The sequence below is a fragment of the Eretmochelys imbricata genome, chromosome 9 (genome assembly GCF_965152235.1).
Source record: "Eretmochelys imbricata isolate rEreImb1 chromosome 9, rEreImb1.hap1, whole genome shotgun sequence".
Classification (NCBI taxonomy): Eukaryota; Metazoa; Chordata; order Testudines; family Cheloniidae; genus Eretmochelys; species Eretmochelys imbricata.
In genome coordinates this window covers 103140185-103156666 of record NC_135580.1, presented here as the reverse complement: position 1 = coordinate 103156666, position 16482 = coordinate 103140185, and the positions used below count along the sequence as shown (strand labels likewise).

At 44.0% G+C, this 16482-nt stretch overlaps 1 protein-coding gene across 4 annotated transcripts in view; it reads right to left on the bottom strand.

Annotated features, from left to right (window-relative positions):
• OGT (O-linked N-acetylglucosamine (GlcNAc) transferase) overlaps window positions 1-16482 on the bottom strand; it is an 83783-nt gene that overhangs the window by 58805 nt on the left and 8496 nt on the right. For 3 of the 4 annotated variants that reach the window (XM_077826325.1, XM_077826323.1, XM_077826324.1), the window contains exons 4-6: window positions 11324-11392; window positions 8165-8281; window positions 6651-6730 (exon numbers count right to left, since the gene is read on the bottom strand). In XM_077826325.1, coding sequence (XP_077682451.1) covers window positions 6651-6730; window positions 8165-8281; window positions 11324-11392 — 266 coding nt within the window. Of the gene's footprint in view, window positions 1-6650; window positions 6731-8164; window positions 8282-9568; window positions 11393-16482 lie in introns of all 4 variants that reach the window. The other variant, XM_077826326.1, reaches the window with a different exon arrangement.

Below are 16482 nucleotides of genomic sequence, written 5' to 3'. Positions count from 1 at the left end.
AGCGGATCTTAAACATAAAAAAGAAGCTTACAAGAAGTGGAAGGTTGGACATATGACCAGGGAAGAGTATAAAAATATTGCTCGGGCATGTAGGAATGATATCAGGAGGGCCAAATCGCACCTGGAGCTGCAGCTAACGAGAGATGTCAAGAGTAACAAGAAGGGTTTCTTCAGGTATGTTGGCAACAAGAAGAAAGCCAAGGAAATTGTGGGCCCCTTATTGAATGAGGGAGGCAACCTAGTGACAGAGGATGTGGAAAAAGCTAATGTACTCAATGCTTTTTTTGCCTCTGTTTTCACTAACAAGGTCAGCTCCCAGACTGCTGCGCTGGGCATCACAAAATGGGGAAGAGATGGCCAGCCCTCTGAGGAGATAGAGGTGGTTAGGGACTATTTAGAAAAGCTGGATGTGCACAAGTCCATGGGGCCGGACGAGTTGCATCCGAGAGTGCTGAAGGAATTGGCGGCTGTGATTGCAGAGCCATTGGCCATTATCTTTGAAAACTCGTGGCGAACGGCGGAAGTCCCGGATGACTGGAAAAAGGCTAATGTAGTGCCAATCTTTCAAAAAGGGAAGAAGGAGGATCCTGGGAACTACAGGCCAGTCAGCCTCACCTCAGTCCCTGGAAAAATCATAGAGCAGGTCCTCAAAGAATCAATCCTGAAGCACTTGCATGAGAGGAAAGTGATCAGGAACAGCCAGCATGGATTCACCAAGGGAAGGTCATGCCTGACTAATCTAATCGCCTTTTATGATGAGATTACTGGTTCTGTGGATGAAGGGAAAGCAGTGGATGTATTGTTTCTTGACTTTAGCAAAGCTTTTGACACGGTCTCCCACACTATTCTTGTCAGCAAGTTAAGGAAGTATGGGCTGGATGAATGCACTATAAGGTAGGTAGAAAGCTGGCTAGATTGTCGGGCTCAACGGGTAGTGATCAATGGCTCCATGTCTAGTTGGCAGCCGGTATCAAGTGGAGTGCCCCAAGGGTCGGTCCTGGGGCCGGTTTTGTTCAATATCTTCCTAAATGATCTGGAGGATGGTGTGGATTGCACTCTCAGCAAATTTGCGGATGATACTAAACTGGGAGGAGTGGTAGATACGCTGGAGGGGAGGGATAGGATACAGAAGGACCTAGACGAATTGGAGGATTGGGCCAAAAGAAATCTGATGAGGTTCAATAAGGATAAGTGCAGGGTCCTGCACTTAGGACGGAAGAATCCAGTGCACCGCTACAGACTAGGGACCGAATGGCTAGGCAGCAGTTCTGCGGAAAAGGACCTAGGGGTGACAGTGGACGAGAAGCTGGATATGAGTCAGCAGTGTGCCCTTGTTGCCAAGAAGGCCAATGGCATTTTGGGATGTATAAGTAGGGGCATTGCCAGCAGATCGAGGGACGTGATTGTTCCCCTCTATTCGACATTGGTGACGCCTCATCTGGAGTACTGTGTCCAGTTTTGGGCCCCACACTACAAGAAGGATGTGGATAAATTGGAGAGAGTCCAGCGAAGGGCAACAAAAATGATTAGGGGTCTAGAACACATGACTTATGAGGAGAGGCTGAGGGAGCTGGGATTGTTTAGCCTGCAGAAGAGAAGAATGAGGGGGGATTTGATAGCTGCTTTCAACTACCTGAAAGGGGGTTCCAAAGAGGATGGCTCTAGACTGTTCTCAATGGTAGCAGATGACAGAACGAGGAGTAATGGTCTCAAGTTGCAGTGGGGGAGGTTTAGATTGGATATTAGGAAAAACTTTTTCACTACGAGGGTGGTGAAACACTGGAATGCGTTACCTAGGGAGGTGGTAGAATCTCCTTCCTTAGAAGTTTTTAAGGTCAGGCTTGACAAAGCCCTGGCTGGGATGATTTAACTGGGAATTGGTCCTGCTTCAAGCAGGGGGTTGGACTAGATGACCTTCTGGGGTCCCTTCCAACCCTGATATTCTATGATTCTATGATCATCAGTGGCTTGCTGTCAAACTGGGAGGGTGTATATAGTGGGGTTCTATAGGGGTCAGTCCTGTCTTATGCAATATTTTTCATTAATAATTACTTGGTTAATGAGTGGAGAGTATGCTTATAAAATGTGCAGATGACACCAAGCCTGAAGGGGTTGCAAGCACTTTGGAGGGCAGAATTAGATTCAAATCGACTGACAAATTAGAGAACTGGTCTGAAATCAACAAGGGGAAATTCAGCAAGGTGCAAAGGACTACACTTAGCAAGGAAAATATCAAATGCACAACTACAAAGTGAAGAATAACTGGCTAGGTGGCAGTACCAATGAAAAGAATCTGGGGGTTATAGTGCACTAGAAGTTGAATGAATCTACCATGTGATGCAGTTATGAAAAGGGCTACCATTCAGGGGCATATTAACATGAGTATTGTATGTAAGACACAGGAAGTAACTCTCCCACCCTATTTGGCGCTGGTGAGGCCTCAGCTGGAGTAGTGTGCCAATTCTGGGCACCACACTTTAGGAACGATGTGGACAAAATGGAGAGAGTTCATAAGAGAGCAACAGGAAATGATAAAAGTTTAGAAAACATGACCTATGACTATGAGGAAAGGTTGAAGTAAAATCCGGGCGTGTTTAGTTTTGAAAAAAGGAGACTTGAGTGGGGACCTGATATTGTTAAGCACTGTTAGAGGACAATGGTTGTCCTCCATATCTACTGAAGGCAGGACAAATAGCAACGGGCATAATTTTCAGCAAGGGAGATTTAGGTTAGACATTAGGAAAAGGTTTAACTATCTGGGTAGTTAATTTCTCGAATAGGCTTCCAAGGGAGGTTGTGGAATACCCATCACTGACTATTCGACAAATACCTGTCAGGGATGGTCTAGACCAGGGGTCTCAAAGTCCCGGCCAGCGGGCCAGCTGCGGCCCAAGAACCTCTCCAATGTGGCCTGTGGGGCTCCAGCAATTTTGGGGCTGGATCTCTCTCTTGGCCCTGCCTGCCGCCCCAGTGCATTCCCACCCTGCCTGTCCCCCGGGTGATTTCATAGAATCATAGAATATCAGGGTTGGAAGGGACCCCTGAAGGTTATCTAGTCCAACCCCCTGCTCGAAGCAGGACCAATTCCCAGTTAAATCATCCCAGCCAGGGCTTTGTCAAGCCTGACCTTAAAAACTTCTAAGGAAGGAGATTCTACCACCTCCCTAGGTAACGCATTCCAGTGTTTCACCACCCTCGTAGTGAAAAAGTTTTTCCTAATATCCAATCTAAACCTCCCCCACTGCAACTTGAGACCATTACTCCTCGTTCTGTCATCTGCTACCATTGAGAACAGTCTAGAGCCATCCTCTTTGGAACCCCCTTTCAGGTAGTTGAAAGCAGCTATCAAATCCCCCCTCATTCTTCTCTTCTGCAGGCTAAACAATCCCAGCTCCCTCAGCCTCTCCTCGTAAGTCATGTGTTCTAGACCCCTAATCATTTTTGTTGCCCTTCGCTGGACTCTCTCCAATTTATCCACATCCTTCTTGTAGTGTGCGGCCCAAAACTGGACACAGTACTCCAGATGAGGCCTCACCAATGTCGAATAGAGGGGAACGATCACGTCCCTCGATCTGCTCGCTATGCCCCTATTTATACATCCCAAAATGCCACTGGCCTTCTTGGCAACAAGGGCACACTGCTGACTCATATCCAGCTTCTCGTCCACTGTCACCCCTAGGTCCTTTTCCGCAGAACTGCTGCCTAGCCATTCGGTCCCTAGTCTGTAGCGGTGCACTGGATTCTTCCGTCCTAAGTGCAGGACCCTGCACTTATCCTTGTTGAACCTCATCAGATTTCTTTTGGCCCAATCCTCCAATTCGTCTAGGTCCTTCTGTATCCTATCCCTCCCCTCCAGCGTATCTACCACTCCTCCCAGTTTAGTATCGTCCGCAAATTTGCTGAGAGTGCAATCCACACCATCCTCCAGATCATTTAGGAAGATATTGAACAAAACCGGCCCCAGGACCGACCCTTGGGGCACTCCACTTGATACCGGCTGCCAACTAGACATGGAGCCATTGATCACTACCCGTTGAGCCCGACAATCTAGCCAGCTTTCTACCTACCTTATAGTGCATTCATCCAGCCCATACTTCCTTAACTTGCTGACAAGAATAGTGTGGGAGACCGTGTCAAAAGCTTTGCTAAAGTCAAGAAACAATACATCCACTGCTTTCCCTTCATCCACAGAACCAGTAATCTCATCATAAAAGGCGATTAGATTAGTCAGGCATGACCTTCCCTTGGTGAATCCATGCTGGCTGTTCCTGATCACTTTCCTCTCATGCAAGTGCTTCAGGATTGATTCTTTGAGGACCTGCTCTATGATTTTTCCAGGGACTGAGGTGAGGCTGACTGGCCTGTAGTTCCCAGGATCCTCCTTCTTCCCTTTTTGAAAGATTGGCACTACATTAGCCTTTTTCCAGTCATCCGGGACTTCCCCCGTTCGCCACGAGTTTTCAAAGATAATGGCCAATGGCTCTGCAATCACAGCCGCCAATTCCTTCAGCACTCTCGGATGCAACTCGTCCGGCCCCATGGACTTGTGCACATCCAGCTTTTCTAAATAGGCCCTAACCACCTCTATCTCCACAGAGGGCTGGCCATCTCTTCCCCATTTTGTGATGCCCAGCGCAGCAGTCTGGGAGCTGACCTTGTTAGTGAAGACAGAGGCAAAAAAAGCATTGAGTACATTAGCTTTTTCCACATCCTCTGTCACTAGGTTGCCTCCTTCATTCAGTAAGGGGCCCACACTTTCCTTGGCTTTCTTCTTGTTGCCAACATACCTGAAGAAACCCTTCTTGTTACTCTTGACATCTCTCGTTAGCTGCAGCTCCAGGTGCGATTTGGCCCTCCTGATATCATTCCTACATGCCCGAGCAATATTTTTATACTCTTCCCTGGTCATATTTCCATCCTTCCACTTCTTGTAAGCTTCTTTTTTATGTTTAAGATCCGCTAGGATTTCACCATTAAGCCAAGCTGGTCGCCTGCCATATTTACTATTCTTTCGACTCATTGGGATGGTTTGTCCCTGTAACCTCAACAGGGATTCCTTGAAATACAGCCAGCTCTCCTGGACTCCTTTCCCCTTCAAGTTAGTCCCCCAGGGGATCCTCGCCATCCGTTCCCTGAGGGAGTCGAAGTCTGCTTTCCTGAAGTCCAGGGTCCGTATCCTGCTGCTTACCTTTCTTCCCTGCATCAGGATTCTGAACTCAACCAACTCATGGTCACTGCCTCCCAGATTCCCATCCACTTTTGCTTCCCCCACTAATTCTACCCGGTTTGTGAGCAGCAGGTCAAGAAAAGCGCCCCCCCTAGTTGGCTCCTCTAGCACTTGCGCCAGGAAATTGTCCCCTACGCTTTCCAAAAACTTCCTGGATTGTCTATGCAACGCTGTATTGCTCTCCCAGCAGATATCAGGAAAATTAAAGTCACCCATGAGAATCAGGGCATGCGATCTAGTAGCTGCCGGAAGAAAGCCTCATCCACCTCATCCCCCTGGTCCGGTGGTCTATAGCAGACTCCCACCACTACATCACTCTTGTTGCTCACACTTCTAAACTTAATCCAGAGACACTCAGGATTTAAAACGGCCTGGGGCCCCGCTCACCACTGGCAGTGCAGAGGAGCTGAGCAGCTTCCTGCGCGCTTGCTCCACATGGCTGCCAGCCTCTCCCTGCTGCGCTGGGGCAGGGCTGTGCCTCCGCACGCTGCCCCTGCCCTGAGCGCCCCTGCAGCCAATGGGAAGCTGCAGGGGTGGTGCCTGGGGGCAGCAGCACACAGAGGCCCCCCCAGCCTGCCCCGCCTTGGAGCCCCAGGTAAGCACCACACCCCAACCCCCTCCCAGAGCCTGCACTAGCACCCCCACCCCATCCCCACACAATCCCTCCTGCCCCCAAACTCCCTCCCAGAGCCTGCAACCCCACCCCCTCCTCTTGCACCCAGCACGCAAACCCCATCCCAGAGCCTGCACCCCAGACCCTCTCCCTCACACCCCTTCCCAGAGCCCAACCTCTCACCTCTTCTGCACCCCAATCCCCTACCCTAGACCTCCTCCCCCACCCAAACTCCCTCCCAAAGCCTTAGGCAGGTGTGGGACGGAGTTTTGGGGGGGCGGGTTCTGGGCATCATGAGTGACATTATTGCCCCACTGGGCGAATTTGAGGACTGGCACTAAGGTAAATTGAGTTTGGGACCCCTGGTCTAGACTCTAGATTTACTTGGTTCTGCCTCAGCACAGGGGCCTGGACTTTATGACCTATTGAGGTCCCTTCCAGCCCTACACTTCTATGAACACAAGTCATCTAGAATGGAGCAGGAAAGTCTCAATGGGGAAAAGAAAAAAAAAAAAAAAGAGGCAAAGCAGAACTAAAGTTTTGGCAAATAGCCTAACTACACTGTATTAATAAAAATGAGGTGAAAGCCTTAGATCTCACAAGAAGGATACCAACAGGAGTAGTGACAGACAAGGCTAAATTTCTGCTCTCCAGGAAGCTCAAAGCTTGCATATAAAGAGCATATGTTTCTCCTTGAATTGCAGTCTTTACAGGCAATGCTTGAAGTAAGAAAAGCTCTCTAAATTAGGAGTCCTAATACATGTTTGGTTAAGCATCTGATTGGCTGCTGAAGGGATGTTATATGCTTACCTGTCAAATATCCTTGCCTCCTTTAGAACATTCCCCAAATTGATGTAAGCATCCAAGAAGTTTGGGTCAAGTGTCACAGCCTGAAGATATTAAAAAAGGTAACTTACAAGCTTTGAACAGTACACTAAGAAACCCAAAGTTAATAGTTTTTTAATGTATATAACCCAATTTGTAAGCAGTTATTTAAAGGATTCTATAAAACTAATGAGTAAGAAAGATTAAAGGTAAGCATAAAATGCTAATATACACAACATATTTCTGCATGCTTTCTGGAGTGAATTTACCACTTGTGAAAGATGCTGGATTGACAACAGTGAGGACTGAAGTCCAATTTTTATCCACAGAACACACCACAGTACAAGCTCCCCTAAACTGGCCTACCAAAATATCAACCCTGACCTAGTTGTCTCCATGTTCATGCAATCCCTCGCCTGTCAAAATGGATTCCAACAGATGCCACTTGTGGTTGTTTTAGGTTATAAAAATATATAAATATATCAAAAATATATAAAAATATATCACCTGTGGCAAAATACTGAGCCAACTACAATTTTTTTTAGATGCTATAGAGAGAGTCAGTACAAGAGTAAAAGAGAGCAAATATTGTATTGGTCTTTAGAAGGCTATTCTAGCAAGTTCATATCTGGTACATTATTTTACTAGGAACTGAAAGTATGCTAATAAGTTAAAGATTCAAAATACAGAACGTAGATTTAACATTAGATTTTAGATAAGCATTTGATAGACTAAAAACTTAAAGGTCACTCATATGAAAACTACCACATGGAGTAAAAATGGCTGAATGATCATAATTGCTGTTTGTGATCCTGGTCATAGAGACCAAAAAAAAATTGTTGTGTAGGATATATTAGGACTGGATTTAGACCATTAAGGAATCTGAAGAGAAACAGCACATTATCAGATTATACTAACTGGGAGGTGTTGCACACTAGCAAGAGCAGGAATTATACATAAGAATCTAGAGGTAGAAACACGGGCAGGAAACAATATTTAACATCGTGGGAAAATGCAATTAGTACATCCGTTTGAAGTAACTTTCCTAAGCTGTTCAATGGAAATACTTGGAAACAGCAAACTGAAGAAAACTACTTTAACAGGAAATTGTACTAGCCAACTTTATTTAAGAGTGCTCAGATACTACCAGGATGATGTTTTAGAAATGCTTGTAATAAAGCAGTTCTCACAGGAGTTAGAGATGGAAAAGGGCTATTAAAGTCATTTACCACATGCTCTGTCAGAGCAGAATTTTTCCACCTTTGATAATTCCTTATTACAGCAATTCTAAAACATCACTCCAGTGTCAACTTGGCAGCATAACACGTGAATAAGTATTTCATGAGTTAAGTTATACCAATAATTAACAATATACCACATTGGGTAGTAGTATATGCAGACCTGAATACTTCTACCAGCTAGAAAAGTACTTACGTCTATGTACCCAATTCTTCGCTCACTAGAATTAACTGAAGAACATGACAGGCGTAAACAGTTACCTTTTCAAAGTGATGAATGGCAAGCCAAATTTCTCCTTGAGCATTGAAAACACACCCAAGATTACTCCATGCTACTGCAAAGTTTGGCTGAGTCTCAATTGCTTTCAAGTAACAGGCCTTGAAACAGTTAAGAAGAAAGATAGAGAGGAAGGGGAATATTTGTAAAAAGAAAAACGAGAAAAAAAAAACAATCGTCAGTATTCCTTCTCTAACCAGCCAAAAGTGATCCTGCAGTATAGGCTAGCTTGCGCCAAAACTAATGCACTGTAAACAGCTGGCTGATCCTGCGCCAGCGCAAACCAAAACCTAAGTGCAAGCCCACCATTTTTCAGTTATGCTGATCTTTAGGTAATATGCCTTCAGAAACCAATTCACCTGTTAGTACAGAACTGAGGATTTTGCTTCCAAATCATTTCTAGTTCTGACTTGTCCGTCAAATCTAGGAGTCAAGAATTTACTCCATAAAGCAACTGGTTTCCCTTGGATACAAAGGTCTTAAGTCAGAAAAAATGTATATGACTTTAAAAGTACTCTGAAGATATGGATATAAAATGTTTTTTAAAAAAAAATCTAGAAGAAAACTACTGAAAATGGCATTAACATTTTTGAAGGCTTACCTGTTCTTTCCCCTGAGTCAGAAGTTACATGCAAGTTGTATTTTATTCTGCTATTTCTACTCACAACTCCTCCTTCTTTAATATATTTTGACTGAGTCACTGCAGCTTCAAAACCTCAAATAACAGAATTGCATGAAGGTTTAGGTCCCTGTAATGCAAGCGCAAGAAGTCGCTGGCGCATCCTAACAGCACGCCGCCACGCTATCGCTGCAAATTGCTGTGCTACGTAGAATGCCCCAAGATAGAGTGAACGGCCAACCAGAATCATTAATCTACCAGACAGGCCCATGTAGAAACTTCCATGTTAAATTTGACATCTGGACTAAATGAACAGTGACCCGATTTTATCTAAAAGAGTATGGCATGGAGCTCAGACAGCCGCCCAATCAGAGATTAATCATCTAGACAACCGTTCACAAGGGCTTACTCGCACGCAATGCGCGTTACCGCTGCGCAGCCTTTGCGCTACTGCAGGATCACAGCGCATCATCAGAAGAGCAGAACGCTGCAATCCAAACAAAGAAGAAAAAAAGGAAAAAATGAACAACCAGAAGAGTTAGAAGATTTTACTATAAACTATTTCCAATTATTATTTCTTTTTTTTTTTTTAAATATCTTAATTTACTTTTACTTTATTTCTTTGAAAGAATTGTGGCTAGTAGTATAAAACATTCTCTTACGTTACTTGCTTGTAAATAAAATATTTTAAGCTGTTTCTGAAGCCACAAGACAGAAGATTCAGGCATGGAGGCAAATGGTTTTGCTGTGGCAGTTACAAACCCGTTACCATATTTCTCATCATGTGACTTTTCGGTGCGTTCCTTGCTGGAAGAGGAGGAGGAGGTGTGTGTCTGCCCTAGATCCAGGCCTCGAGCTCCCTTCAGCGAGGCACCTTACGCATGGAATAGGAGGTTTCACCCACCTGAAACCTTCTAAATACAATATCAGTGGTGAAAAACCAAAAACAAGAGAGAAAATAAAACAAGATCATTAGTAAAAGTTCAACAAAGCAATTGAAATTCTCTGGATATGTCTAACATGGGAATGAGAACAATCTGTAACATAGGAGTCATGCAGAAGGGAGAGGGTTAATCAGGGCTATTGCATACAGCAGGGACTTTTTTTTTTTTGGGAAGAAAGGCTCTGAAATGTCTACCAAGAAATTAAGTTTTGGTTCAAACTGTAAGGAATTTGCTGGCTTGATCTTTCAAATGCACTGATAACCAAAGAAATACATTGCAATTTACTCAAGATATTTTTCTTGCTCAGTGAGTTCTCAGAAAAAACAGAACAACTTTCAGACTAGGTGTCTCCAGAGCTCTGAAACAAAGAGGTCAGCAACCTAAGGCAGGCGCAGTGTCTTGGCCTATACCAGTCACACTAAAGCTGCAGTGAAGTGCAATGCATGTTAGCTGTCCACTTGGTGGGCTGAGAACCAAGTGTCTCAAAGACATTTATAATTGGTGAACTATTTCAGAATCTGTTCAGCTCAGATCTGACCAACTGTGAATTATGCTGGTGTAGACAAGTATGTATCCGAGTTGTCAGAAAAAAATACGAACAATGCACTTTAAAGTGGCACTTCCTCTACCCCATAATAGATGGTGCTAAAAGCAATATCCCTCCCCAGATGGTGCTGCAGCCAAACAGACAGCTACACTGTTCATACACTCCACTTGTTAGCATGCGCGTGGGGCTTGGAGTGACAGACGTGGAGTCCAAAGTCACTCTGGTTTCTCCACACTCCTCACCCCTGCAGCGCGGACGCGTAAGGTGGCTTGTAACAAGACCATTTTGTTTTGCAATCAAAGTTTTAAATATGTCAAGAGCTTTAAAACCCATCTTGGTATTCAAATTCTCAGTTTGGGAAACACAGACTGCTAGAAGCCACCTTTCCACTTTAGCAAGTTTTCTTTCAATCAGTTCATTTCCCAAACAAACCAGCTTTGTCCTTCTGATGCTTTATTTTGGGGAAAGACATGGAAACACAAGTTTAGGGGATGATGTACTGCATCTATGATAGTTTATTAGCCTTTCTTCCACTATAAAGGTGAGGGGAAAGGTTAAAGAATAAAATCTTTAAAAGCCAATATTACAGAGTAACATTTGGATAAGGTTCTTCTCCACTTACAAGCTGCAAAGGACTTTAGAAGAGCAGCATTTTCAATAGCACCTGCATTGTACAGGAATCTCGAGCTAAATCACAGGCTCTCTGCTTGGCACCAGCAGGCAAGCCTCAGATTTGAAGGAATGTTATTTATTTCCAGATAAGATCATGGTGAAGGCCCTGCCCAAGACTTCAGAATGATATCAGATAGTCTAGTTCAGCAGAAAGACTCAGTAATGTTCCGTTTCTTGTTTTAAACCAACATTTAACATAGACGTGCCACATCTTGCCCTGCAACTACGCTGGGGCAATTCAGTGCCTTCAGTTTTCAGCAGTTTCTCAGATTGTTTGCAGATCAACGCAGATTTGAAGACTTGGTGAAAAGTTCAAGTTTTCAAAACATTGACGTTTAAATGTATTCTACTGAACACCTACCTTGGCTTCTTCCAAGCGACCCAGGGCTTTGAGCAGGTTCCCCAGGTCACTACGAACACAGTACAAGTCCTGAAAATCAAAGTCATGTTGTCAGCAGCTGCACTTGGGAGTGAAGAGACCTCAAAGCTCTTCAGAAAGATCTTATGAAAGTGCTTAGACTTCTCTAATCCCCTAGTGCTCACTGTTTTCTATTGTACCGTTCAAGACCCTTCGTAACCAACTAGATGAAGCCTAATGAGTTTGCTAGATCTAAAATCTTTGATGTAGTGCGTAATCAAACTGTTAAACAGTAATATGGTGATTCCTATAAAGAGAAGCACCCAATTAATCCAATTCATAATAATGGAAAAACACCAACAGCAAACAAAGAAAATAAGTTTTTAGGTCCCATTTTTGTATGAGGGTCACAATTCTTTTGAGCAATAGTGAAAATAATTTTGGGAGAAACTGTATCATAAAAATCTACCTTAGTTCTCAAGCGCATCACCCTAATCATACCTTCATAATTATCTGTGCTTTGTTCAGATTCTGTTGTGACGGGACCTTAAGTACCTAGACAGAAAGTAACCCTGCCTCCAAGGCAGCGTTTATTTTCCACTTTTGTTCGTTTGGTAGTTTGTCCCATTTCACCTGCTTCGCTGACCCTATTTTATCATTTTCTTACTTTCACCGTAACCAGAGCCAGGACTCAGAACTAAAATATAAAATTGGCAGCAAATGGGAGGACCAGGAGAGGAAGGCACCTTCAGTGTCTACTCCCCAGAAAGATACACATTTTAAACTTGTTTTACATTGAGAAGAACACATTTGTATAAGAAAACAATAGTACAGTATTCCTGAACAGCGCACAAGCCGACTGTTCTGCAATGAGGAAAGCTAAACCTAACAGAATTTTTTACCAGAGGTTATTTTTAATCAAATAAAATAATGGTTTTTAACCACCCCAGCAAAAAGCCAGTTAGAAAATGCCTTACACTTGGACTATTTTAAAAACAGTTTCATTAATGCATACCACATTACACTTAGTTTTAGTTACATATTCAAATCGTGGTTACACAAGACAGTATACGTGGATCAATTTACAGATGTACAAATAAAGTAAAACTGAGTGGGTATAATACTAATATATGTATTTATAATAACTGATCAGAATATCTGCATACATTTTGCTTCAGTACTTTCTCAGGGAATTTATACATGTCATGACTCATTTCAGTTTTCAATATTATATACACAAAAGTCAAACACATTTGATTATATGAAAACAAAAATGCAGAGTTGTAGGCCTGAAGCACTAAGCAATCAGAAGCATGCACAGTTGCAGACTACCAGTCCAGGTCCTATCGGCCATGCAGCATAATACAGCAGAAAACTAACTCTGAACCTACTCCTCAGTTCTGAAGGGATGTATCTAAAGTTTGAAATTATTTGTTCTACGTTTGCTGAACTTCTGGATACTAACAATTATTTTTCGCAGATTCCTGGTTTAAACCAGTATTTACCAGGGCCCTGTCCTAAATTAGTTTTTCCCCAGGGAAACTGACAACCCTGATCCAGTAACCAATTGTCCTACTGCAGTCAGCAGGGCTGTGTGAAGTATTTGGAGAGCACAATGCAGACCAGAGGTCAGCTCAGGCCTAATTTTAAACCCTGAAACGAACCTAAAGCAAGCACAACCCAATGCAAATCCCACCTGAGTGTGTTGAGGCTTTTATAGAACTGACCCAAACATGATCCTTTCCCCCCAAACTCCTGTCAGCATGGTCTCCTCGTCCTTGGGGTTTGGCCTGGTAGGGGTTTCCCGCTCCCCTTGCCCACGGAGTTGACATGACAGCTGCTGCATGCCCTGCTCCTGCTGGCTACCATGGCCTCACTGTACTGTGCATGATGTGGCGTGAGAAGTGCTACAGTATTACTCCACAGAGAGATTGTAGTGGCCAGGAGGAGAGGGGTCTGCAGCCACTGCCACACTGACTGCATGGGTAGGTGGTGACACAGCCAACAGGTGACAGACCTGACCCGAACCCCACAACTGTATTCTGATTCTGTCAGGTTCAGGTCAGGTTGCAAGGCTCTACTGAAGACTAAAAAGATACTGAACAGTAACATCTTGGCATTAGGTATATGACAAAGTCATTAAAGCAGATGATCCCATCCAAGGGAAACACTGAAATATTAAATACTAATCTTTTTTGCATCTTGTTAATCCATAGTATGGATTTATTAGTATTTAACAACTTCCAGGTTTATATTTTGTCATATGATTTAAAAACTTTAAAAGAAGTTAGTGACAGTACAGCATTCCCTAATTCTCAATCCAGAGATCAATTTTTCCCTACTCTCTTCCTTCTCACAGAATTTTTCATGTGAGTCAAAGGCATCAATAGCAAATCACCTATTAGAAAAATCTAAAAACATTCATAGATTCCAAAGCCATAAGGGACCACTGTGATCTAGTCTGAGCTACTGTGTAACACAGGCCACAGAACTTCCCCAAATTAGCATATCTTTTAGAACGTCAATCTTGATTTAAAGATTGCTAGCAATGGGGAATCTACCATAACCCTTAGTAAACTGTTTCTATGGTTAATTACCCTTGCTATTAAAAATGTATGCCTTATTCCCAATCAGAATTTCTTCAGCTGCCAGCCACCGGATCACGTTATACCTTTTTCTGCTAGACTGAATAACCTATTATCAAGTATCAGCTCCCCATGTAGGTACTTATAGACTAAGGCTTGGTGTACACTACCAACTTATGTCAGTATAACTACATCCCTCAGGCGTATGGAAAAACCATACCTCAAGCAATGTAGTTATACTGACCTACCCACCAGAGTAGACAGTGCTATGTTGGCTGGAGAGCATCTCCACTGACATAGCTACCACCTCTTGGGGAGGTGGATTAACTACACCGATGGGAGAATTCTCTTCCTTCGGAGTAGAGCATCTTCGTTAAAGCACTACAGCTGCGCCAGTGCAGTGTTTTAAGTTTACACAAGCCCTAATCAAGCTGCCCCTTAATCTTCTTTGTTAAGCTAAACAGGTTGAGTTCCCTGAATCTACCACTATAACGCATGTTATATGCTCAATGCTTTTTTTGCCTCTGTCTTCACTAACAAGGTCAGCTCCCAGACTGCTGCGCTGGGCATCACAACATGGGGAGTAGATGGCCAGCCCTCTGTGGAGAAAGAGGTGGTTAGGGACTATTTAGAAAAGCTGGACGTGCACAAGTCCACGGGGCCGGACGAGTTGCATCCGAGAGTGCGAAAGGAATTGGCGGCTGTGATTGCAGAGCCATTGGCCGTTATCTTTGAAAACTCGTGGCGAACGGGGGAAGTCCCAGATGACTGGAAAAAGGCTAATGTAGTGCCAATCTTTAAAAAAGGGAAGGAGGAGGATCCTGGGAACTACAGGCCAGTCAGCCTCACCTCAGTCCCCGGAAAAATCATGTTGCAGGTCCTCAAAGAATCAATCCTGAAGCACTTGCATGAGAGGAAAGTGATCAGGAACAGTCAGCATGGATTCACCAAGGGAAGGTCACGCCTGACTAATCTAATCGCCTTCTATGATGAGATTACTGGTTCTGTGGATGAAGGGAAAGCAGTGGATGTATTGTTTCTTGACTTTAGCAAAGCTTTTGACACGGTCTCCCACACTATTCTTGTCAGCAAGTTAAGGAAGTATGGGCTGGATGAATGCACTATAAGGTGGGTAGAAAGTTGGCTAGATTGTCGGGCTCAACGGGTAGTGATCAATGGCTCCGTGTCTAGTTGGCAGCCGGTATCAAGTGGAGTGCCCCAGGGGTCGGTTTTGTTCAATATCTTTATAAATGATCTGGAGGATGGTGTGGATTGCACCCTCAGCAAATTTGCGGATGATACTAAACTAGGAGGAGTGGTAGATACGCTGGAGGGCAGGGATAGGATACAGAGGGACCCAGACAAATTGGAGGATTGGGCCAAAAGAAATCTGATGAGGTTCAATAAGGGTAAGTGCAGGGTCCTGCACTTAGGACGGAAGAACCCAATGCACAGCTACAGACTAGAGACTGAATGGCTAGGCAGCAGTTCTGCGGAAAAGGACCTAGGGGTGACAGTGGACGAGAAGCTGGATATGAGTCAGCAGTGTGCCCTTGTTGCCAAGAAGGCCAATGGCATTTTGGGATGTATAAGTAGGGGCATAGCGAGCAGATCGAGGGACGTGATCGTTCCCCTCTATTCGACATTGGTGAGGCCTCATCTGAGTACTGTGTCCAGTTTTGGGCCCCACACTACAAGAAGGATGTGGATAAATTGGAGAGAGTCCAGCGAAGGGCAACAAAAATGATCAGGGGTCTGGAACACATGACTTATGAGGAGAGGCTGAGGGAACTGGGATTGTTTAGCCTGCAGAAGAGAAGAATGAGGGGGGATTTGATAGCTGCTTTCAACTACCTGAGAGGTGGTTCCAGAGAGGACGGTTCTAGACTATTCTCAGTGGTAGAAGAGGACAGGACAAGGAGTAATGGTCTCAAGTTGCAGTGGGGGAGGTTTAGGTTGGATATTAGGAAAAACTTTTTCACTAGGAGGGTGGTGAAACACTGGAGTGCGTTACCTAGGGAGGTGGTAGAATCTCCTTCCTTAGAAGTTTTTAAGGTCAGGCTTGACAAAGCCCCGGCTGGGATGATTTAATTGGGGATTGGTCCTGCTTTGAGCAGGGGGTTGGACTAGATGACCTCCTGAGGTCCCTTCCAACCCTGATATTCTATGATTCTATGTTTTCTAATCCTTTATTCACTCTCCTGGCTCTTCTCTGAACCCTCTTGAATTTATCAACATCCTTGAATTTTGGACACAGGAATCAGGTATTCTGGCAGCAGTCTCACTAGTGTCAATTACAGAAGTAAAATAACCTTTCTACTCCTACTCGAGATTCTCCTGTTTATGCAGCTAAGAACTGAATTTGACCTTGTGGCAACAGCATTGCCCTGGGAGCTCACATTCAGCTGATTATTCACCACGACTCCCAAATCTTTTTCAGAGTCACTGCTTGGGAAATTTCCTTTATTAACTCAATTATAGAGATAAGTATATAAGAAGCAGTCATAGAACATTCCCAGAAAAACTATTTTTTGCAGACAAGCAAAGAATGTCATGCCTTTTAAAACCTGTAAAAAG